At 41.4% G+C, this 24,196-nt stretch overlaps 1 protein-coding gene across 4 annotated transcripts in view; it reads left to right on the top strand.

The window, feature by feature from the left end:
- The window catches only part of XRCC4 (X-ray repair cross complementing 4), a 142,760-nt gene extending 119,125 nt beyond the window's left edge, over positions 1-23,635 (top strand). For 3 of the 4 annotated variants that reach the window (XM_066181938.1, XM_066181940.1, XM_066181939.1), the window contains exon 8: positions 22,909-23,635. In XM_066181938.1, the coding sequence (XP_066038035.1) occupies positions 22,909-23,014 (106 nt within the window). In that variant the 3' untranslated portion in view covers positions 23,015-23,635. Of the gene's footprint in view, positions 1-15,525; positions 18,149-22,908 lie in introns of those variants that run through there. The other variant, XM_066181941.1, reaches the window with a different exon arrangement.
- The last annotated feature ends 561 nt before the right edge of the window (positions 23,636-24,196 follow it).

Here is a 24,196-nt window from a genome sequence, read left to right as displayed (position 1 = left end):
CAGAGTTCATTCTCTGTTTTCAACAATTAGTGTTTATCCCTGATCCACACCACAGGTTCCCTTCCTGCCTGTTCCCTTCCTTCCAAACCATTTTGCACCTCTCTCTGTCTCATTATGCACCAGATATTTAAGTAATATGTTAAATAAAGTTCTTCAGATTTCCATATTTGGCTTGAGGTTTCTGTGAGACTTCTCCTTTCACAAGGACAGATGAAATTCCCTGTGATGGGTGTTAAGATCTGATGAAATGGCCACAAAAAAAATCTCACTTATTGCTAAATTCATCCTGATAGACATCTCCTTCATACGGAGGGAAAAAAGCCATGTGTATTCCATTTCACGGTGGCTTATTTGCCATTTAATACGTTTATTTGGGATATTTCATGGCAAAATTAAAATAGGTTGTTGTAGGTTGATGGGGAAGGTATTGATACAAGGAATAACATTTTCCCATTAAAAACAACAAAACAAAACATACAAACAACCCCCCCCCCAAAAAAAAAAAAAAAAAAAAAAAAACAAACCAAAAACCCACAAAAACATCTCTCGTAAAGCTTGTAAAGAGATGCTGGCATATGTGGTCTGGAATTGTGATTACTTGAATAACTATATTTGGTATTTTGAAAACCAGTCCAAGTTAGTAACAAAGACACCAAACTGCACTGGTATTTTTAAACTATATTATCTGAGTTATGGACACTGCTGAAAAAAACCTCCATTGTGTGTTACAGCAAAGATTAGCATGAAAATCACAGACCATTTCTTACAGTGCTGTAATCACATTGCATGATAATACTGGTTTCATCTTAGGGATCTTTAACCCTGTACTTCGGTTCTTGCAAGGGAGCATTGCTCCAGATTATTATTTTTTTTTAATTATTAATATTTTTTTGTAAGGAAAGGTACAACTCGGTTATGGGTGGATGTTTAAGTGTTATACAATATGGCTTTAAACTTTTCCTGCAATTAAACCCTAATCCAAAGCACTGAGGCACATTATTAATTTTATGCTTAACTAGAGCATTTTTTCAACAGGCCTATTCATCTACTTAAAACTAAGCACATGCTTAAGTGCATTGTTGAACTGGGGCCAGAGTTGTTATGTTGAGGCAAAAAAAAAAAAAAAAACAAAAAACAAACCAAAAACCCCCACCAAAAACCAAAAAACCAACCCCCCCCCAAAAAAAAAAACCCAGCACCAAAAAAACCCACCAACAAACCACCACAAAAAAAAAAAAAAAAAAAAAAAAAAAAAAGTCTAACAGATAATATTCCTATTCCTGGGATTAATATGTTCATTTGCAGAAGAGGAATAGCTTCAGTTATCTACAGGCAGAGGTGAGGCAGGCAGCTGCTGGCAGCTCTGGGTTGCTGTTCCAGGGACAGGGGATGAGACTGATGATCAGTGATTGATCCAGCAGTGTTTGCTGAAGGTCAGGCTGCCAGGAGCAGCAGCTACTGCTGGGAACCACGGCAAGGCTTCCTCAGACACAAAAAGGCTCTGGGTCCTGAGGCAGGAGCAAAGACGTCTTCCAGTCCTACACCCTATCTCCCCACAGACAATGTTTTTCTTAAAACTAAAACTTCCACTTAAATCTTCTCACACTTTTTTTTTTATTATTATTTTATATATATATATATATGTTGTTGTTATTGTTGTTGTGGACAGGTAGTGACACCAGCTTCAGGGAGAGCATGAGAGCACCACGGTGGTAAATTATTAATGACATTCCTGACTGGTTTGGGTTGGAAAAGACCTTAAAGCTCATCCCCATTTCACCTGCCACGGGCAGGGACCCTTTCCACTACCCCAGGTTGCTCCAAGCCCTGTCCAACCTGGCCTTGCTGGTGATGGGATGTAGAGTAAAATATTGATCACCAAAATCTGTAGGAGCTGAGTGCAGCCCTGAGCAGAGTCTGGCTCAGGAGGAGCAGGATTCCTGTGTGGAAATCTGCTGAAAATCAAACCGCTTAAGATTAAAGGACAGTCTGGGAAAGAAGGGCTGTCCCTAAGCGAGCAGATGTTGCATTTTTTACTTTTCCCTCTGTGTTCTCTTCCCTTTTTGTCCCTGAATTGAGCAGAACACCTGCACTGGTCCCCAGCACTGCTGTAGGGGTCCCCCCAGCTTTAAAGTTAAGTAGGTGTTAAAGTGCTCTGTAACATCAAGGAGCCTGTGCAAGAAGAGGAAGAGGCTTTTGTGTTGTAAACAGTGTAGTTGCTATGGAAACTGGTGATTCGCAGAAAACTGGGAAGAGGGGAGGAAAGAAAATAGAATTTTTCTTTCTTTCTTTCCTTAATATTTAAGTAATATCTGTGATTTGTGACCTTGCTTCCTGTGTTTGTTAAGGTAGCATGGTGGGCAAATATAATTGTTTTGAAAGTGCCAGGAATCCCTGAGTGTTGTTGCATGCCTTGTCTGTGAGGCAAGGATGCTTATACTTAACAATTATCTACTGAAAACAGTTGACCTCATGCTTGTGTATCCTGAGCTATTCTGCAGATTGCCACGGTTCTCTTACAGGGCAATGTATGTTGTCTAATGATTTGTTAACTTTTCACTTCTTGGCCCACGTTTGGCTGTAAAACCACAGTCCTGCTAATTACAAAGAATCCGTGTCTGTGTTTTCTTTACTTTGCCGTGTAGGGGAAAATAATTAAATGTTAGGGAGAGGAGTTAAGGGTTTTCAGTTGTGGGTTTTTGTTGTTTTTTTTTTTTTTTTTAATATAAAATGTTAAGTGACCTGTGGCAATTTCCAAAGTATTTCAGTGTGTTCTCTGATGTTTAAATTAAACTTTACATCATTTGTTATAATGACACCTGCTGCCCTTGTAATGGTTAAGTGTATGTGAGTACACAGAACTCACTTTTCAAAAAAATTTATAACTTCACTGTAAAGATTTTATTCTGTGCTGAAACTTGGCACACAGGCTTTTTGACTAGGAACAAATTATTCTTTTAAAAAATGTGTTGGGGATAAGTTGGTTATTCACAAGAGCTTACTGTGCAGTAAAAGCCAGCTGATTTTACTGACACATTTATCTGTTCATGCCTCTGTAACTTGGAATATGATGTTGAAATAGTGCATTTGTCCAGTTTTTCTGTCTTTAAATCTCAATTCAGGCTACTGTTTAAGTCCCTGGTGGAAACGGACCTGATTTTTTTTTTCTTAGTTTTCTTCTTAATAATTCTCTTTGTCGCAAACAATTTGATTAAAGATTGCTCAGCAAGGAGCCCAGATGGTTTTCAGACAGCGAAGAGGCATTCCTGGATGAAATCTTGGAAAATTCCTTTAAGGCTGTCCCAGTTTCCAGGTCTTTCAAACCTCCTGCTTGTGGAAAGAGCAACAGGTGCTGTTCTTTCATGTTAAGGCTGGATTTTTTTTTAATAAATATTTCTCCTGGTACTGAAACACATGGGAACGTAATCACTGCTGATAGGTATGTTTGTTTTATGTGGCATTTTAACCTTTTTTAAATGGCTGTGAGCTTTCCGGCCTGTTTGCTGAAGTCACCTCTGAGGTGTCTCACAAAAATCCCTTGCCCACCAACCTTGTTGTCTTTCTGGTTGTCTTTTACTAGGAATAGTAATATGAATAAGAATTGCTTATGTTTTTTGTTTGGATAATCATGTAAATACAGGAAACACTTTTTCCAAAGCAACACTTTATTAGTTTATCTACATAGTGCCAGGAAACAAAACCTGAAGCAAACACATGGAGGGTAATAGTCAACTACAAGCATTGTGTCAGTGTGTAGAAAATGAAGCAAATTCAATTTGTGCTATCAAGGCAATAGAGTGAAACTACAACAGAGTATACTGCACTCCTGAAATAAGCCGCCTGCATCTAGTAAAATGTGCTTTCCCTTTACATTTTGTGGATTCACCTAAGTTTCCCTTGTTTCTGTGAAGACTGTCCTGAATTCCTGACGATGTTCTGTGAATTAATGCCTTTGTGTACTGCTGCCGAGGAGACTGGTCTTAAGAACCACAGATAAAACAGCAGTAATGACAGAGGTATTGCAAATCTTCCCGGTGCTCCAGCTGCATCTAGAGGTGAGAAATGGCCGAGTGGAAAAAGAATCTGTGCTGAAGATCATCTGCATGTTCGGTGCTAGGGTGGAGTGGGGCCTGTGGCGGCATCCTCTGGGCAACCAGGCAGATCCTGGCAGGGCAAAGACTATCCCAGAGATTATCTCAGACCTTTCCTCATCCCTGAGAGTGGCTGGCATTAATGTACAGCTCTGTCCCCGTGGTAACTCAGTAACCAGCAGCAGCACCAGCACTGGTGACTGTTTATCCAGAGTCTAGACATTTTATACGAGGTTAAGGGCTCTGTTCTCTGTTTTATAAGGGAGGCAAACAGCTTTTTTTTTTTTTTTTTTTTTTTTTTTTTTTCTTCTTCTGGTCTTGTGGCATGACGGGTGCTTGTGCTGTGCTGCCCAAACAATCTCAAAAGTAAACAAACTGTAGACTTTTTCGTTTGAGAGACCTGGCACAGGTGTGCCCTCCTCCACCTGCGGAAGGGGAAAGTGGAAACATACCTTGCATCAGGACTTCAGCATCACCATGGAGAGTTCAGCAAATGCAACCTGCCATGCAAAAGCATCAGGTGATTGGATGGAATGGCTTTTTTATAGTCTTCAGAAGATTAATTTTCTGCTTTGGTCTGAAGTCTGTAGAGGAACTCTAGTTTAGATAAAAAGGGAATATGGTAAAATGCATATTAGTAAATAGGTGTGTTGGAAAACAGTACAGGTGGAAGTGAAGATCTGCCATCCCCATTGCTCTGGAGCAATGCTTGCAGAAAATTTATCACAGTATTTTCTGAGTCAAAAATTGGTACATTTAAAAAAACTCTGGGTTAAGTGATAGATGAATCTTGGTAGGTGCTGATTATGTTGATCACAATGAAAAACAAATATGTAAGCACAGATTTAACCTCCAAATCTCTGCATTCCTCAGAGTTCTATGATAAGTGATTTATTGGACCAGATCCAAGAATGCAGTCTTTTGGAAGAATAAACCTTGCCAACCTATTTAATGCCTGCTTTAACAAATTATCAGGGTTCGTTTCCTTCCTTTGTGTCCCCCACCCCATGCTCATCATCTCCTCAGGCTTGTGCTCTGTCATAAACCCACCAGCCATGAGCTGTGAGTCCCCAAAGGCACCATGCTGGCAGTGGAGGATGAATACCATAATCTGCCATGGTTTCAAGGTGTTAAAGTGTACAGAAATATGTTCCACTCCTTTGTGGAACAGAGCATTGGAAATGACACCTGTTAAAGTCAAATGTAGGAAATGCTAGGCAGTGGAAACACAAGGCCTTTTTGTTCGTTTTGTTTTTCTGAATGATTAATATCCAAGCTGTCTGAACTCACCAAACTTAATTTCATTCAGTATTGAACAATCTCCTGCACCAGGCCTTGCTGGGCAGCCAATAACTCAGTGCGACAGTGTTTATACAGCAAAAATCGGTGTAAAATACACAGGCAAAGCTGCAAACTGTTCCGAGTTTCTGTTTACATTCAATACATAAACAGCAGAGTGGCTTGGGCTGTGTTTCATGTGTGCAACACTCACATTGCAGGGCCCAGCTCTTGTGTGTACACAGGCTACACATAAATATTTCCCATTATTGTATCCAGTCAGCAGTGCTTTGTCGGAAATCAAGTGCCCGTGACCAGGGCTGTGCACGGAGTGTGTTGATGTGAAGTTTATGTGACAACAGTAATGGGGCACGTTTCCCCATCACAGATAAGGGTACTTAATATTTATACAGCGCTTTCCACTTTAAAAGCATTTTAGAAATATTAATTAGCGCCAGCCTATCAAGGGAAAAATAATCTGAGCCACAGATTCCTGCGAGTGAGGGGAATCTTAGAAAGTAATAATGCCAAAAGGGACTTAAAAAGTAGTAACTGACAGCAAATTAGGCTTGAATTTGGAATACTGATTTGACAGCAATAAAGACCAATTCAATTTTAGTCTAATAAGCAGAGGTCTCCTGTCACTGGGGATGCTGAGGTCTTGTTAGCAGGGAGGTATTGACAGCTGGAGGGATGGAGGGAAGAACACCGTGCGCAGGAAAGGTATTTGGAGCCCGGATTTATGAGGGATGAGTTTAGGTTAAATACATACAGGCTGGCTACAAAGGAAACATTTGATAAGGCTTGAAGAGTATCAGCGTGGAGCAGAGAATGTAATATGAGAAATGGGATTAGGAAAGATGACTTGAAATGAAAAAGAGCTTTTGGACAATATATTAAGAAATTGTCAGTTATATTTATTGGCTTGCAAAATACTGTTTCCAGAGGAAAAAATGAAGCAGCATCTCTGGCTGAATTTAACAGTGTGCTTCAGAAATACTAATAATGAGGAAGAGTTCTGGGGGAAATAGATCAGTTTGAAAAACTCCACAGAGTTTGTTTCTTGTTACAGTCCTTTGTAAGGTAAATAAAGACCCCTCATCTAATTCTGTACTCTGGAAACCAAGTGTAAATAGAGAAATTAATTATTTTGTGCATGCAGGAATGCCAGTGCAGCTCTAGATCTGTGTATAGATAGATGTACAAACACTGAATTCTGGCAAATTGCTCTTAGTTGTCAGGGCATCCTGACTCCTGGTTGAGCACCTTGTTTTCTCAGGAGTTATTTATATGAATAAAAGGCATGTTTTCAATTGGCATCTCCTCATTTTCCCCATGCCTCTTGCAATCAGGCTTTAATGTTCTGAGATGAGCTGAACATGCTGGAAGTTGGGATTTCATTAAGGGTACCAAGGCAACCAGTTCAGGGGATACTTATCTTGCTGAGTGATGTCCCCAGCCACAATAAGGAGCAGTTTCAGCTGGAGTGACCTGCTCTGATAGAAAAGCTCATCTTTGGGCTGTGGAGCCCTGCAGTGTTCCCAGTGCACAGTTCATACACATGGAGGATATGTGCTACAGGACTTTTTCAGTTTCAACCACAGCATCTCTGTAGGAGAGCACAGCTGAGTTTATGTTGCAAAGGTGGCTGCTTATTTCTTTGAATTGTGAGCATTCTGTTTAATCAGTTATTCAGATTTTTAGCCATATCTCGGGTTATGACCTGCTGTGGGGCCAGATTTCCAGCTCCTGTGTGTTGTAGGAGAAGATTTGGGGTCTGGAGCCTCTCTGTGCTGGGCAGAGACTGCGGGAGCTGGGCCTGGTCACGCTGGAGAAGGGAAGGCTGACAGGAGATCCCATCAATCCATACAAACATCTCCAAGGGGTGCCAGAGGATGGGGCCAGGCTCTGTTCAGTGGTGCCAGTGCCAGGATGAGGAGCAATGGCCATCAAATAAAGCACAGCAAGTTCCACCCCAGCAAGAGGAAGAACTTCTGTCCATGGAGGGGCAGAACCCTGGAACAGCTGCCCAGGGAGGGCCTGGAGTGTCCCTGTCTGGAGACATCCCAACCCAGCTGGACACGTTCCTGTGTCACTGCTCCAGGGGACCCTGCCTGGGCAGGGGCTTGGGCTGGGTGGGCTCCAGACATCCCTTCCAACCCCAAATATTCTGTGATTTGCAGCTCTTTATGGTATTACACCCACTGCCTTTACCTCGTTGAACCTACAGGTTCCTGTTACCAGGAGCATTTCTTTCAGTAGGATTATGATAGTCAAGTCAGGACTATCAGAATGAGATTCTGTTCGAAGTAATTTTTTTTTTCTTCCTTTTCTTCAGTGCACAAGATCCTGTTTTGCAGAAATATTGGAAAAATCTTGACTTGAAGTGAGTTTGAGACCTATTAGTGTGAGGGACGCCACTGACCACATACAAGAATAATAAAGTACTAGAAGATAAGAAAAAGAGGAAAATGTTTTGTCTTTCCATGACAGAAAAGAACAGTGAAAAAATCAAAACAGCACAAAAAAACCCCCACAAAACAACCAAAAAAACCCCAAACAAACCCACTCAAAAACCCAAAGAAAGCAAAGGAAAAATCCCAAGTAGGTTGCTTCTGATTCATATTCTGTTTGGGTTTCCTCAGAACAGGTCTTTTTCCATCCCTCCCTCCAGCAACAGAGCAGAAACATCTTGGTGAGAGGCTGGAAGGCACAGCCTTGTCAGAATTAGCAGGGAATGCTGCTTTAGTTTGGTGTTGCCTAAATTCCTCCTGAGACTTAACTTTGCTGAAAAGCATCCAAAGATTCTTTCCTTTCTGAAGTGCCTCATATGAAAGCTGTGGCTGGTGGCAGCAGCAAAATTCCATAAATTCATCCATTTCAGCATTGCTCCTGCCAACACGGGCCTGAGTTTGTGCCTTTTCTGCTTCCAGTGCTTTTAACAATGCATCAATGGGTTGTAGAGTGGAAAGTAACAAAGAAAACCAAGTGCTTTTTGCAGAGCCTCATGTGCATCGTGCCACATGCATCCTCTTGGCTGATTTATTACCCTCACGTTTCGCTCTTGAAGTTAAATTCAGTTGTTATCTTCCAGATGAGAGGGGTTCTTTCAGTGTAAAATGTTGTTTCTTCTCCGATGCCTGTGGCTAAATGCAAAAGAAATTTAATGGTGGGTTTGACGTAACAGTGAATTCTTTACAGTGGTTTGACAATCCCTAACAGATCCTGCAGCAGCTTTCATTTACTTAATTGTAAAATCCATTACAAATACTTTTCATTATCTAGGAAAATGTATGCTGTATGGTTGATTTCCAGAGTTTAAGGCTTTAGGGACAGGAGTTAAATTTTCAAAACTTTTCCTAATTTTTTTCTAATACCATAAAGAAAATGCTTTGTCTTATTACTTGGCTAATTTCCCTGAAATGTGGAATTGTGGAATGAGGTTTTGTTTAAACAGCTCCAGACTATGTATTGTGTTAATGCGGAAGATTTTAGGAGGAGTAAACTGTGTTCCAGTAAAAATACAGCAATAAAATTTGCAATCTATGACTCCTCTTTGATCACTTAGATTCTTTGGGATTTGATTCCCAGCATTGCAAATTGGGTCAGTAATTGATAGTTCATTGTGCTGCCATATAATTCATGGGGGGTTTTTTTGGTTTTTTTGGTTTTTTTTGCAAAACCACAGCAGAGGCACAACTGCCTCCTGGCCAGGGTGAAAGGACTGATTAGGCAACAGGAACTTGGATCACTGAACTGCTTCTTCATGCTGGGCTCTCACACTCTTGGCAGAGTCTGGAGTCGGAGGAGTTTGTGATCCTGGCTCAGCTGTTTGTGCAGAGACAGAGCAGGGCTATGATGGGGAAAGCAGCATCAAAGGGGAGAAGGCAGGAGTGGAGGGCTGTCTGTGGGCAGGAATTAATCCGTGACATGCATCGGTTAAAAAAACAAATCAAGCCATAAGAAATAAAACCATCATGATGCCTTTATGGAAAATTAACTAATGCAACCAAGCTACAAGTGCAATCTGTCTTTATTTTAGTGATAATCCCCTCAGTTAAAAGTAGGAATGGATTACCATGCCATCAGTGCAATGAGATTCTGTTGGCTGCTCTGAGGAAATAGTTATGTCTTTAGAATAAGGTGGGTTGTTTTGTTTTCGTGTGTGGTTGTTTTGGGGGTGGTTTTTGTTTGGGGGGGGTTTTGAGTTTTTTTTGATTTTTTTTAAATGTTGTGGAAATCTGCCACGGTCTCATTAAAGTATTATTCCACAGGGCTGTAGACAAAGAAATAGCTTATGGTTCAGATCAACTCTGGTAAATCCCAACCTGGAATTACTCATCATTAGCTGTGTTAGTGAGTGTCGTTTTCCAAAATCAATTCTGTCATTCTGGATTATTTTCTGTGTGCAGTATGTCACAAGTGTTTATCTTGACAGAAAGCAAGATTCACTCCTCTCTATTCTAAAATTAACTGTTTGAGTTGAAAAATAGCATGTAAGTATGAATTGCTATGATAAACATATGTGAAGCTATTTTTCCTTGTCTTTTGTTGAGGTAACTGTAGACCTGTTGGAAATTTCCATTAAACTTGAAGCCATGGCTGTCCAGATCAGAGGACTTGCCTGAATTAATATTCATTAAATACCCCTTTGACACCCAAGTATAGAGAGAAAGGCATCTCTGATCATTTGGTTTTAAGATATTCTTTTAGTGAGTTTCTATGAGCATAGAAATTCAAGCCTAGGTGATCAATGTACAAAAATAACTATCTTTAAGAAAAGGATTGTCTGAGAAAATGCTCTTTTTTCACCTGGCTGTTATTGGTTTAATATTTACCCCTAGACTGTTTTTAGTGTATTCACCCAGAAACACTAGGTTCAGCTGGACCAGGAATTCAGCTGTGGGACAGAAACTGTAAAAGCTGGAAATAAACACTGTTCTGTCCCAGGACTCTTCTGTTCCCCTTGCTGACAAAAGCTGTTCAAAAACAAATTTAAATTGGTGCCTAATACCTGTAGATTTTGTCTGGCAAACATAGAAACTAAATGCCTGTCTTTCCATCATGTGTTAGACAAGTCCCAAAACCCAGATGTATATCTGGGGTGTTTTAAAAGGGAAATATAAAGGGCTGTTTTTCTGTGGTGGGGAGGACACTTTTAAAAGCTCAGGTGAAAAGGGGAGTATCATCTACATTTCAGGTGGAGCATGTTGCAGTATTCATTCATACTGGATGTAGGGCTTATGCTGAAGAAAACATTCTGTTTTGTAAGGCTTTTTTTTTTTTCATTTCTCTTCCCAAAACTCTGTGATTTAAGTTCAAGGGAGACCCGATGACTCTCTGGCAATGTGTGTGGTTTAGTCTCTGAAACAGTCACATCTAAGACAGACCAGAGCAGCATTGGTGACAGGAACATTGCACAACAAATTTCAGGAAGGGCAGGGGGGGTTGCTAAGCATTTTATCTGCTGGGAGTAGGAAAACTGCTGTATGTGGATGAGTGTAATTAGGTCATTGGATTATGTGCCCAAAGCCCTAGTTTCTCAATGTTTCTTAGAATTAACGAGGATGTATATTTAATGTGTGTCTTTGATTTGGCTGAAAAGCATAGCCAGGCAGTCTCCTGCTGCCTATACATAATTGTATGTATATATTTATGTACAGGGCTTCACAGACATAGATTATTCCAAGGAGGATTGGCAAGAACGTCTCCTCCTCCTCCTCAATAGCCTCCAATTTCATATACAGTCAGATTGCCAGGCTCTGGAACGCCTTTGGTGCGACAGAATTCCTTGAATATCTGTCATTTAAGGGATGAGCTCAGGGGGTCCGTGGGTCAGTTACTTCCTTGGATTTCTTGGGGAGGTGGTATACTCCAGGATGTGACGAGTGCCTGAGCCCAGAGGTTGCAAGGGTGGCCAGGCAGCCACTTAGCAAACTGAATTCAAGATGTGTTGGAAAAAATTCTGTTTCCAAATCTCTTGTTTAAGGCTGCTTTATTTTCCCTTGGATGGCAGGGTTGCAATCTGGCCTTGCAAAATAGCCATTAATACAGCATGCTTTACTTACTTGTGCTTTTTGCATTAACAACAACCTTACCAGGACTCTCTGTGTGATTTTTCTTGGTGGTAGCACCTCTGGGATGGCAGATTAAAGGGGAAGAAATTGTGCAGCTGCAGCTGGAGAGGGGAATGTGAGAGGCACAGCCCTGTATCCTCAGGGTTAGAGGAAGAGGTGCCTGGGGGGCTGGGGAGCACAGATCCTACTGCAGGACCGCACTCTGGGACAGGGAGGCCCCAAAGGAGGCTGTGACTCTGTGGGGATCCTGTGCTGGAGCAGGGTCCTGGCAGGAGCTGCGCAGAGAGAGGAGCCCATGCTGGAGCAGGTTTGGTGGGAACAGCGTGACCCTGAGGGGGACCCACACTGGGGCAGTTCCTGAAGGACTGACCCCATGGAACTGACTCACACTGGAGCAGGGAAGGAATGTAAGGAGTCCAACCCCTGAGGAAGAAGGAGCAGCAGAGCCCACTTGTGATGTCCCTGCCCTCCTCAGCCGAGGACTGGGGTGACAGGGCAGCCTTGATGGGCACTTGGGTGTCCAGCCGTGATCAACCCACAGCATTCTTATTTCCATGTTGAATTTTTTCTTTTTTTTTTCTTCTTTCCATTTCCCCACCCCTCCCCTAGAAGATTCTCTTCATTTCCTGTTGCACAAAGCAGCACTTGTGAACACATCAACTCAGCAAGGCCTTCAGTGACTCTGGAGCTCCTCCATTAAGGGAATTCACGTTTAGAAAGGGCAGCAATACATCATCCACTGGAGGTTCTGCTGGAGTGTGGTGTACTTAACCTTTTAAAAAACCCACTTGTGTCACCAAAAGCTGCCTGTGCTGTACCTGGCAGGGCTCCAGCTTTTCCGAGTTTGGACCTACACTGGGTTCCTGCCAGGGAGCTACTGTGCTGCTCTTCCTGTCAGTGCAGCAATTGGAGTTTGCCACCAAGGTGTGCCAGACAATGAGGGTGAGAGCAATAAACAAAATGCACCAAGAGGCACAGTGGAGAATGGGTGTTTTTGGCACTGTTTTGGGACAGGCAGCCCAGGCACACCTGGTCAATGTGACCACCCCAAGCCTGTGCCCGAAACAACTTTGTGAGGCATGGTGTGACACCTGCTTATCCCTCTCCAGCTGCCACCTTCACCCTGCCAGTAACAGCCTCTACAGAAATGGGATTTTTGTCCAAACTTGTGTTGCTCTGTATGGTCCTCAGGAGTACCATGCCTTCCTCTCCCTCACTCAGCTTTGTAACATTTCCATTTTTGATCATTCTGCAGGTATTTAATCACCATTAAGGCATTTTCAGCAGCACAGTGGCCTGTCAGCTTCGACCTGTGTGGAGGCCAGACAGCTGTGGTGAGGCAGGACAATGTCTGTGAGGGAATTTGAATCATCTGGGCTTTTTGCTTTGAAGAGAAGTGTCTTTGGGTTCATTATTCCCTTTATTGATTTAATTCTAGCTGCTCGCCTTGTATCGATCTGGACTGGTCATCAGAGACAGTTTCACTGGAGTTTTTGTCTTTTTAGGCTACTGTTGGAAGGAAAAAACCCACTCCTTTGAATTAAGCATCATCTGCTAGAAAGATTTTCTAGGAATGCCTGGTTTTATCACACTCCTAAATTGCGATTGTTGCCTAATTTGCGATTGCTGATATGTAATAGACACACAGAAGTGCTCAAGATGAATGACTCAATGTGATAAAGATGTAACTTCCCCTGCCCCTGCCCCAGAGGCTTCATTTCCTTTTTTTTTTTTGATCCCAACTTCAAAAGGATTGTCCTGGATGTTTATGCTATCCCATTTTTCATCCCCCTCTGCAAAAGGAGCATGGCTGGTTTTATCCCCTCTCATTTTTGAAAGCAGCAATAGAGAAATCTTACAAGAGGTATTTCCTTTCATGATTTTCTGCTGTTTAAAGCCTTGGGGAGAACTGTCTGCTTTCGATAAGCCCCCAGTCCACTTCCAAACCTTCTGAATCTGCTGATTTTTGTAAAGCTGGGATCAGGTCTAGGATGCTTACAGGAAGAAAAACACCTTACTACATAAATTCTGCCTGGCAGCATGAGCATTGCTTACTGCTCTGGTTTTGTACAGCTTTAGTAATCAAATAAGACGGTTTTTTTCTTTTTATCTTGTCTTTCAGCTCTTTCTCCTGCCTGTTGAGCTCTTGCTGCTAACAAGAGTCAGGTAAATGTGCTTGTCTGGTCATCAAACTGTTGTGAGGGAAGGGCAGGAGTAGTTTAGGTTTGAACAGCCTCCTTTTCTGTAGGTACAGAAATCAGAAACAACACCATTGAAATTTCCCTCATCCCACCAAGGGCCTTGAGGCCCTTGTCGTGTTTTTTCACCAGTAATATCAAACTTATTCTTCACATTTATAATTTTATTGGTAGTTTTTATAGAGTGTTTTGGTATTCTGCAGTTAAATAGTCTGTTTCCTTGCATTCCCATCAGAAAACAGCTTATCCTTTCCCTTCTAGGACAGGGAAAACGTAGGCTCCAAAGAATTATGTTAATCTTGAAACTTGACAGTTTGACAGCACCAAACCCTCGCTGTAATGACTCCTGTTGGTTCCCTCCAGGTTTAGAATGAGCTTCTGTTACTCTTGCCTGAATATTTTTATTACAATTAACAATACTGAGGATGAAAATGTAGAATGGGTTGGAAACACGGCTGGTAAATTATTTTAAAAGTGATGTTGGGTATTTAACAAGAAGTTAAGCAAAGCTCAAACTGAAAGCCTGTGCTTCAGACTGAATTCTGATTTTTTTCCTCCCTAATGATACTAGGAATGTCTTTGGTCTGCCAGATTTATTGGGAAACTTTTCAAGCAACCATTTTTATTTATAATAGTGCTTTAAAATAAATTTTTTGAAGGCTCTTTGAACAACTAGGTCTTTTAAATTGCTTGCATCACTCTGTACAATCTGAACTGCCTATTCTGAACATGAGATTTTATTCCAGGCTGTGATCTGCTCTTTTAGATTGGAATTCTTGTGTCTTGGTCTTTCACCTTCCTTTCCTTTCTCTCCTTTGCAAAGATACCCATTTCAGACAGAATCAGGATTCAGAATGCTCAATCTGTCATAATCTTAATTGACAGCAGTGTCTTACCTGTGCTTTTGGGCCATGAACTTACTATTCATTCTAATTTCTTTTCCATTGGAAAGAAAGCAATTGAGACATCAGGTGAGGAGGTACACTTGAAAAATATGTATTATCCTTCCCCTTTTTCCCAGTACCACAAGGTGGATAAAATCACATGAGTGGACCTGTTACCAGTGCCTCAAGATCCAGGTGCAGCTCCATTTTCAGTGCTATTTCTGGGTTGTTTTACCCAGGCAGCAGCACCTGTTTCATATGTGAACCATGATTATTCTCTGATTGACACCTGCCTTCTCCTAATAAAGTCCCAGTTGCCCACCTGCATGGTGTTCCCTTTTCTCTTAATGCTTTTAACGTAAGATGAAAAATTCCTTTACAGCACTGTGCTGAAACTCAACAAAAAGGCAAACTATCTAAATTTTTCAGTGGTGGTGCAGCACTTGGGACTGTTTTCAAGGCTCTCTGTGGATTAAAACTGTATCATGTTTGTGGTTTGGATACTGCTTTGAACCAGAGCAGAACAAGAAATTTTTCTGGACATACTTTATGTTTGTACTAATATGTCAGAACTGAAGGTAAAAATTTGGTTTGGGCTGGAGTTGAGACAACTGTGTAAAGAAAATTACTGTGCACTGGTATCTAATCAATTTTGTCACATTTTCATTGTATTCTGTGCTTTCTGCTGTGTTTTTTCCGTCGCTATACATTATGTGGGGGGTGTCTTCAAGATTCTGGTAAGTTTCCATGGCCTTGAGAGGACACAGGACCACGCTGTGAAAAAGAAATGCACTGAAAGTTGCTGAACACACCAAAGGCAACCTGGGGAGCTTCCAAGCTGCCAAGGGCTGGAGGCTGGGAGTGCACCTGGACAAGGGGCTCTGGGCGGTGTTGAGTTGACTCAAGGACAGCTGTTCTCACATTGTGGACAGCTGGTGGGTCATCCATTCCTTTCCTTTTTGTAGCCAGTCTGACACAGCCTCTTTCTTCCTCACAGGAGGGTGCTGATTCCACCTCAACACAACTCAAAATCGCTGAGTGTTTTTTCCAGCTACCACTACGTGTGAAATGGAACGTGCAGGTGTCCAGTGCAGGTGCTGAGCAGGCTGGAAGGGCACAGTGCCTTTGGGACACCAGTGTCACACCTTCCTGTGTGGGTTAATGCTCCTGACGAGCCTCACAGTTTATCCTCAAATGCCGAAGTTTTATCCAAGACTTGTTCTTAATTTCCTGATTCAGTGTCTCTGAAAGCCTGGAGCCTGAGAAGAAGCGTCTGGTAGAGAGGGGCATGAGGTGCAAGGGGTCTCTGAAGCTGTGCCTTGATCTGTGCAAAGGTGGAAATTGGAAGTTTCTGTTTAAAATTTGACCTTTTTAATTCGTGTCTCATAGCTCCATTAGTTGTCTTGGTTCCTTTCCCAAAAGGACACGAATGGCTCGCTGATGCAGAGACTGGTGGCCCCTCTGGGCTCCTCTCCATTCCACCTTTGGGGTTGGTTTGGCATCCCAGCTGGGGTGTCACTGGTTTCTGTAATTTTGACCATTTACAGGAATAAAAGGCAAAGCGGCTCATTAAGAAGAAAACCCCTAATTTTATAGTAATTTTCACAAAGAAATACACAGGGCCAGTCCCTTCCTTTTGTTTAGCTGGGGTTTTGTTGTTTATTTGTAGATGGTGCAACCTTTCTTAAAAATCTCATTCTCCAGACTCTTTTGCAGTATTTACCCAACAAGTAATCAATTTATGTGCTTGGTCTGAATATGCTTTGTCCTCTTGTTTTTGGGTTTTTTCCCCCCCTCCTGTGTGTTTAAACAGGTTCTGGCTCTCACAGGTGTCATGGTAGGTGATTGTTTGATTTGATTATGAAAGCTTTGACCTCATTTCAGAAGAGTATGAATGAATTCAGATCCGTGGTTGGGGAGGGGTCAGGAAGAACACAGGAAGAGGTTGAATGGGAGTTAAGAGGCAGCAGAGAGGAAAGCACAGTTCTGAGTTCTAAAAACAATTTTATATTTAATAGAAACCTATTAGAGTGGGGGAAGGGAAAAGCTTGCTATACTTCATCTGCTCCACCTTAGCTTGTGAATTGAATCCTGCTCCTAGATTTATTAAGAACTTGCTGCTGCTCTATATTTCTAAGTGCATTTTGTCATTAGAAAACACCTACATGAGTGATATATCCACATGCTCTACTGATCTAAAGTGGTTTTCTGCAATAAGCTGATTAAAGTGAATGATCCAAAACCTGCTGAGCAGATCTGTGGATAATAGGTAATCTGGGCACTAACGGGCTCCTGATGGTGCCCAGGTGTATATGTACAAATTCTTCAGCAGGGAGAAAGAAAGTGCTTAATTAGGTCATAGGAGTTTTTAAAACATCATTCTTTGGGTTCAGTCCATGGATTCTCCTAAATCAGAGTACCACAGTCTGCTATTGAGAGGGAAATATTCATCATATAGATGCTGAACTAGTCAATTTTCTCTTTCAGAATAATTTAAATGTTGTTAATTTGTGGAGGGGGGTGGTTCATTCTTCAGCAGTCAGTGCAGGGGGTGGGCCCCAGAGAGCTGGAGGCTAGGCCCATGGTTCAGGAGGCTCTGGAAGCTCAGACTTAACTGGGAACTAACTCCTATTTTTCTCCAGTTAAACACTCCTTTGTTATTTGTTTTAGCATGGCTTTCAGCTGTAGCTGCCATGTGCAGTCACCAGAGTTTGGGGTGGAAAACCTCATTGCTCCATACTCCATCTTGACCCCTTCCAGGGATGGAGACAGAGGAGCACAAGGACCCACACTCTCTACACAAGAAATCAAACCAGGGGTTTTTATGTGCCCTCTGAGGTCTCTGTGATCACCCTGAGGGATAAGAAAGGGTTAGGGAGACCCAGCAGCCCCAACATCTGACAGCCTGGAGCAGGATAATGGCACAATTTAGGCAGTTCTGGTGTTATATAAATGTATATGTGATAAATAGTGCTTAATGACTATGAGAAATGTCTCCCAGCATTTGCCAATAGATTTGCAATGCACTGGATTTGTGAAAGACTTTGACAAAATTCCTAAACAAACCAAGTTTTTCCTTCACTCTGTACTTTTGTAGCTGTGATTAAGAGGTTTGTGTTTTTTCCCCAGTGAAGGCGATGCTGGTGTGTTCCTTGAAGTTCATGTGGTCTAGTTTATTTTAGCAGGAAGGAGTTTAAGTGGAAATGAGCCACAGAAATGTGTGCCACTTGTCTAAAACAAACATTGTTTAGGCTTTTTCCTTGTAAGTGACATGTATTATTACATTTCTAAGTAGATCCTTGTTAGTAAGCATCTGTAAGCATGTTTGATCAGATGGTAAGATCCAAGCCTGTATTTATATTGCTAAACCAGAATGTTCTCTTCACATAATGACCTGCACCAATGCCAGCTGAAGTTAATTGGGAATTTGCAACTCAAAGGGTGTAAGTCCCTAAAAAAGTTTCTGTTTTGTAGGGCTAAATAAATACAGTGGATGAACAGAAATGTTAAGAACTGATCTAGACCAGTTATTGGAAATTATATCTGATAATTAAATAAAAGTTATGCAATTAAGAGATAAATAGGAGCATCTTCTCAATAAAGAAGATTTGTTTGCTCTAGCTGCAATCAGTGTGTTAATTTATAGGATATTTGAGGGATTCCAAGTTCACTTTCCTGCCTCTGGAGGATTCCAATGATATGTGAACTAAAAAAGCCCACACAACTTGTATAAGCATAAAACAAAATAATCCCATATTTGATGGTTTTTCGTCCCAGAGAATGAAGAGTGTTGCTTGCAGGAGCTGACGACAATATTTAAAATCATCCTGGGTTTTGAAGTTTTGCTTTAAGTTGTGTTTTACTGAGGGAATTCTAGGCTTGCCCTACAGTGGAGAGGTGGTGATGGATGCAGGTGCAGTTGCAGATTGGCCTCCAGCCAGAGGTGGAAGCTTACTAAGGAACATTTGATTCCCTGGTTGAACATTAACTTTGTGGTTGCTGCACTGAAAATGTTCTTCATTAACTGTGAAATTGAACAAGATGATTGTTATTATTACTGTTGTTTTTGTCATTGTCTGGTGACCTTAACCAGGAGTAGACTTGCTCAACACACTGAGCTTAGGGAAATGCCAGGTATGGATGTCTCAGGAATTGTTCCATTCAACTATTTCCTGAGTATTTTTCTCTGGTTTCTGTGAATTTGTCTTGGGGCCAGGTATGGATTGGGTCCTGATCATCTCTGATGCTACTGCTGTCTTCAGATGACTGAAATCGACACAAAAATATCTCAGTTTCTTCACTAACTTAGGGAAAAATCTCTCAACTCTAATTTCAAGTCATGAAATTGAATGTATCCAGCAAGTTCTTCAATACTTGATGGGATTTACATTTTGCAGGATTATTTAGAAGTATGTGGGCCTGCTTTCATATCATTTCTAGGAATAAATGCCAGCAAAAACTGAACCTGGAAGCTGAATACTCTTACTACTGCCAAAATGTAAACCATTTTATTTTTTTTTTCCATTCTACATTGAATTAAAAAGAAAAATGCTTCTATAATTTACCTTATAATCACTCTAGCATATCTCTGAGGGGGAATACCATCATATTTTTAATCACATGTATCTCCCATTTAGCCTACCCACATTTTTAATATTCCATTTTAAACAGCTCTGTCTGCACAGAGTGTTCTCAATGCATCACTTCATGTGAGAGGCTTCCCCCTGCCCTCTTCATGACACTATTTCTTTTTCTTTCTATGGTTAGCTTTCCTCTTTTTGCCCAGTAACCACAGGCAGTCACCCTTTCTCCCAGGAGCACTGAGAGCACCATGGGGCCTTGGTTATTCAAGGCCAACATCTTAGCTGTAGCCAAGAGCTTTAGTGAGGGTTTAAGGGGCCTCAAAAATTTGAGGTTCCTGTGTTAATGCTATAATAATTCTCTGTCTACGAGCTGCTGCTGACACCTATTTTTATCATACTGAAGGAAGTGTATATCAGATTTTATCCTCTGTTATTATCTACTCATGTTATTAAGTCTTCATTAAGATTCATGTCCAAATCAAGCAGAGAACCATTAAACCAAGCTGGGGAAGGATGTATACACTGAGAAATTCAGATGGTGAGAGCTGAGATCTCCTCTCTTGGTAAAATGCCAGCTCATGGTTGGAACCAATTATTTTAATTACTAAAAGAATGAGAGAATAATGCAGTGGTTCAGGGGCACAATCCTGGATTGCTCAAATTCCTTGGGAAACCTTTCCATCTATGTTGGTTTATGAGGGTTTTTCTCCTTCCAAATCCCATGAGAGTTGCTCAAGGACAAAAGCTTGGGTAGAGTCATAACCACAGTGTGCTGGGCTGGCTTTAGAGGCAAAGCAAAGTGCAAGGACACTTCATCTTTCCAGAAAATGAAGGGTTTTTTGGTGCAGCTTCTGTAGAGCCATTGCCCTGAGTGGCTCTGAGTTCCTGGGCTGTTGGATAAGGAGAGCTTTGCATGTCTTCTGCTCCTCATGGCTCCCACTCAGCTCTGGAAAGAAATATCAAGTCATGTAACCACTTTCTTCCAGATCTGGGGCCAGAATCTCAGCTGGTGTAAGTCAGCAGAGCTCCACGGACATTATTAGTGCTCCAGTGATTCACACCAGCCGTGGGTCTGGTCTTCTGTCTTAATTTATGAACTAAATGTCAGGAAATATGAAATGATCTCTTATAGTCAGCAGTTCTCCAGATGTGTTAATGGAGTTTAAGTTTACCAAAAGGCAAGACTTCAAAAAGAGATCCAACAGAAGAATAAACTTTCAGGAAGAATGCCTTACTTACAGGCTTCTTGGCAAGAGAGGGCTGTGCAACTCGCTGCAATTTAAAGAAATTAACTCAGTTATGCATCAGGATATGCTAATACAGCCTCTCTGAGAAATCCAAAATAATTCCACAGCACAAAGCAGGCTGTTGGTATTCAGTGAGCAACTTCCATGCGAGTGGGAATCACCAAGTCTTAAAGCCAAAATTAAGTTTCTGATGAGCTTTGTGTGAAGAGATTAATGCTTCCACTCTGCAAGTGGGGTTTGGTTTATTCAGAAGCACAGTGCTGCAGCTTTTGGAGATTAAATGAGGACCATGTTGTTACAAGGACACAGAAGCTTAATAGTTCTCACTGTGCAGTGTGAAAATTCAACAGTGGCTTGGCTTAAAGATGTGATCTCACGGATGGTGTTGAAAACTGTTATTTTAAAAGCCAATGAGGATGGAATTGTTGTTGACGCTGCTTAAGCTCTGACAGGCTTCCTTGTCCAAATCAAAAAACTCTGGAACAGCTGAAACCTCACAGCCAACAAATGTGGGCTCTCAGAGGTTATGCCTGAATAATATATGAACATATGCTCAGAAAAAAAAAAAAAACCACAACAACAAACAAACAAAAAAACCCCCAAACCAACAAAAAACCCCAAACCACTACACCTGAAATATCCTGTGGTGGCACAAAGGCCTCCACAGCCTAATTTATTTGCTAATGAGACCTTTCAGAATTAATTTAAATGATCAGCGTGTGGCTACACACTGTGTGGTTCACATATGTTGTTCTCACTGGAGATAAACCCAAAAAGGTAAAAGAACATCACACCTTCAGTGATTGAACCTTATAACCCTCTGTTGGGGCTTACTGCCTGTATTTTATTTTTAAATAAGTTGATTTCTAGCCACCAGAGCAGTGTGGGATGCTCTGAGGTCATTGGTGAAGGGTCCAATTCCTGCAGGTCTGTTTCACAGCTAATCCCAGTGACTTTTGGTGGGGCAAATATCTGTTTAGGTGTCACTGCATGCCAAAAGGAATATAAAAGATGCTTGGCACAATTTGTTCAGGTCTGAAGAAGAGTGTTTTGGAAGAGTTGTCAGAGAAAGCTTGTTAGACTTTCAGAGAAAGTAATCACCATAATCTGAACATAGCAATATATTGAATTTAGAGAGGTTTGCAGAACTGGAGTGGTAGAGAGAGTGGTGAGGAAACCCTTCTGAATGCTGGAGAGCTCTTAGGAATTGGCAGCATCCAAGACTCAGCATTTACTGGGCTTTTGCTGCTTGCCCTGGGGCACAACAGGATAAAATGAAACTCATTCCCCAGATCCAGGAAACACAGAATGTTCAGAGCTCTGAGTCTCCAAGGGCCTTAGGAACTTGAAGTGGGAGTCATGCAGTGCCTCGTGTCTTAGAGAGCTAATTCCCTTTTGAAATTGCTGTGTTTTATAGACACTTCTGCTTCCTAGAGATTTCTAAGTAGGAGTTATGGAAAAATTTGGTTCTGAAAACTGCTGAATTTGACCAACAGTATTGACTTTACCACATGGAGCAATTGAAGGCAAATGCTTGAACCAGTCAGAAATTAAGATTTCATTGAGTGCCTCATTTCACTGAGTCCTCACAGGGCAGCACTAGAGGGTAGAACTCTCCACCACTTCTGTCTAGTTCTTCCCATCTGGGGTAATATATGATTTTTTCACCATTTTGTCAGTATTGCAGCAGTGGAATAAATCTGGGCATGAACCCTCAACCCTTTGGCTCCAGCCAGCCCCAAATCCTGCAGTACAGCACACCAAGTCTGATCCCTGCTTCCCATACCCATTCCCTGCAGGCAGATCCTGAGCCAAGGTCAGGAGATCACATCTAATTTTCAAGGCAGTTACTGATGCTGGAATTCCAGTGACTGATTCTGGTCACTGGAAACACACACCCCTGTGATTGATAAATCTCCTCTAATCTCACAGGAAAAAAGGTTTCTCTGCAGAATTCAGGGTTTTTTTGTTGTTGTTGTTTTCTTGGTTTTTTTTTTTTTGTTTTGTTTTGTTTTGTTTTGTTTTTTAATTTATTTTTTGTTTGTTTGTTTTGGTTTTTTTTTGGTTTTTTTTTTTTTTTTTTTTGTGGATTCAGCACATATGAGTAATTCCTACAGAGATCAGAAGCTGTTGCAAATGCCACTTTTTTTTTTTTTTTTTTGGAAACACAGGATACATCACCTTCCCAAGGCACAAAGGCAGAGCTGTTTTTACTGAAATCATGTATTGGAGAGAGAGCAGAAATAGGGAACATGGTCTTGTAGCATGATTTCTGCATCTGTGCTGCTCCTAGCACTCCATGTGGAAATTGTGGGTGAAATAATCATTCTCAGGGTGTTTAAAAAACTTCTAACAGAGCAGCTGAAGTGGTGACATTTATAAATTAACTTCCTCTGCTTGCTTTGCCACTGCCACCCCAGCAAGTGCTGAGGTCTCACAGAAACCACTTTCCTCTTAGATGTAACCTGAAAAAAAAAAAAAAAACAGACGTTGGGACTACTTATATCTATTTCCAAATTTGTCTCACATCTCTCTGCTTTTTGTTTCTAGGCCTGGCGTGGCCTCGCAGACGACGTCGGGGCAGCGTTGCCCGGATTGGGATCTGGAAACCCTGGAAAACTCCTGTGAGCCAGAGGACCTCTTCAAGGACATGTAGCCACATATGGGCTGGGGAAAGGGGACCCTGGTGCTTCCAGCAGGGATAAGTCATAAACTAAATGGCATTTTTTACAGAGAAAAGCTAAAATCTTTGCTCTGGGACTCTAAACCCTCCCGCGCTGTGCTTCTGTTCTTGCAGACACTTGGCCTGCCACACTTCATTTGTGGGGGTCTAAAAGTTGAGTTTAGACTCTGTGCAGACCTTTTATTCCCACCTGTATATGGGAAGGGAGAGCACTGTGGATATGTTTTTGCATCCTCACAGCTTCTGATTATGTTCAGGACCAACCATTTCCCAAAAACCAGGCATAAAGTGATTCTAAACTACCACTGTAGTCAACCTTTTCCAGCTCAGCCCAGGCATGGTCTAGATAAATCAGCTTTATTTGAGGTGCAGTTGTGACTTTAGAAGGGTCTGTTCTGAGTCAAAACATACAAAGAAATGTCCTCTTACTTTACAGAGGTTCTCTGTAGCACTATGCATTACAAAGTATTCTTGATTTTGGGAGTAAAGTGCCACTAAAGTTGATATTGACTCTATTTTAACTTTCTGTAGAAACCCACAGTGTTTAAAATTGTGTTTTTTGATGCTTCAGCTTTTTCCTTAAGGCGATTTCTAAAGAAACAAAAAATAAAATGCATTTGAAAAATAAATCAAATTTGTTTTTATTTGTTAGACATTATGAGTAAGAGCGTGTTAATGCCTGAACTTGTCTTGCCCCAAACTGATGCATTCATTTAGACTTAAGGCTTCCCCAAAAAGACAACATTAACATGCATTTACCTTCAGTGATCAAAATAAGAGCTAAACGTGGACCTCAGGTTTCTGCTTTGCGGTTTCAAGAGCCTGAATCCATTCTTGTTTAAGACAGAAGGATCCAGTTCTTTCTGCAGAAGGAATCCCACTGAAGTCAGTTGCTGAAATCTTCTGTGCTGTGCGGGTTACAAAGCTCTTTAGTAAAATACTTGGTATTTTTGAAGTGGCTCTGATTCTGCCAGAATTCCATCCTATATTCACTTAAAAGCATCCCTGTCAGTATTTGCAGGCTTCATACAAGAACATGGGGATCTGGGAATATTATATTTAAGCATTCCTCTCTGAAAAACATGGTCACAGCGTTTTAAATTCTCAAAGGGCTTTGGGACAGTGTTATAAATCACACAGCAAAAATAAGAATGG

Source organism: Chamaea fasciata, unplaced genomic scaffold, assembly GCF_029207755.1.
Source record: "Chamaea fasciata isolate MVZ Bird 193981 ecotype frontalis unplaced genomic scaffold, bChaFas1.0.hap1 SCAF_4, whole genome shotgun sequence".
Taxonomy (NCBI): domain Eukaryota; kingdom Metazoa; phylum Chordata; class Aves; order Passeriformes; family Sylviidae; genus Chamaea; species Chamaea fasciata.
Note: the sequence above shows the minus strand (reverse complement) of the source record. Positions and strands in the feature narration are given on the sequence as shown.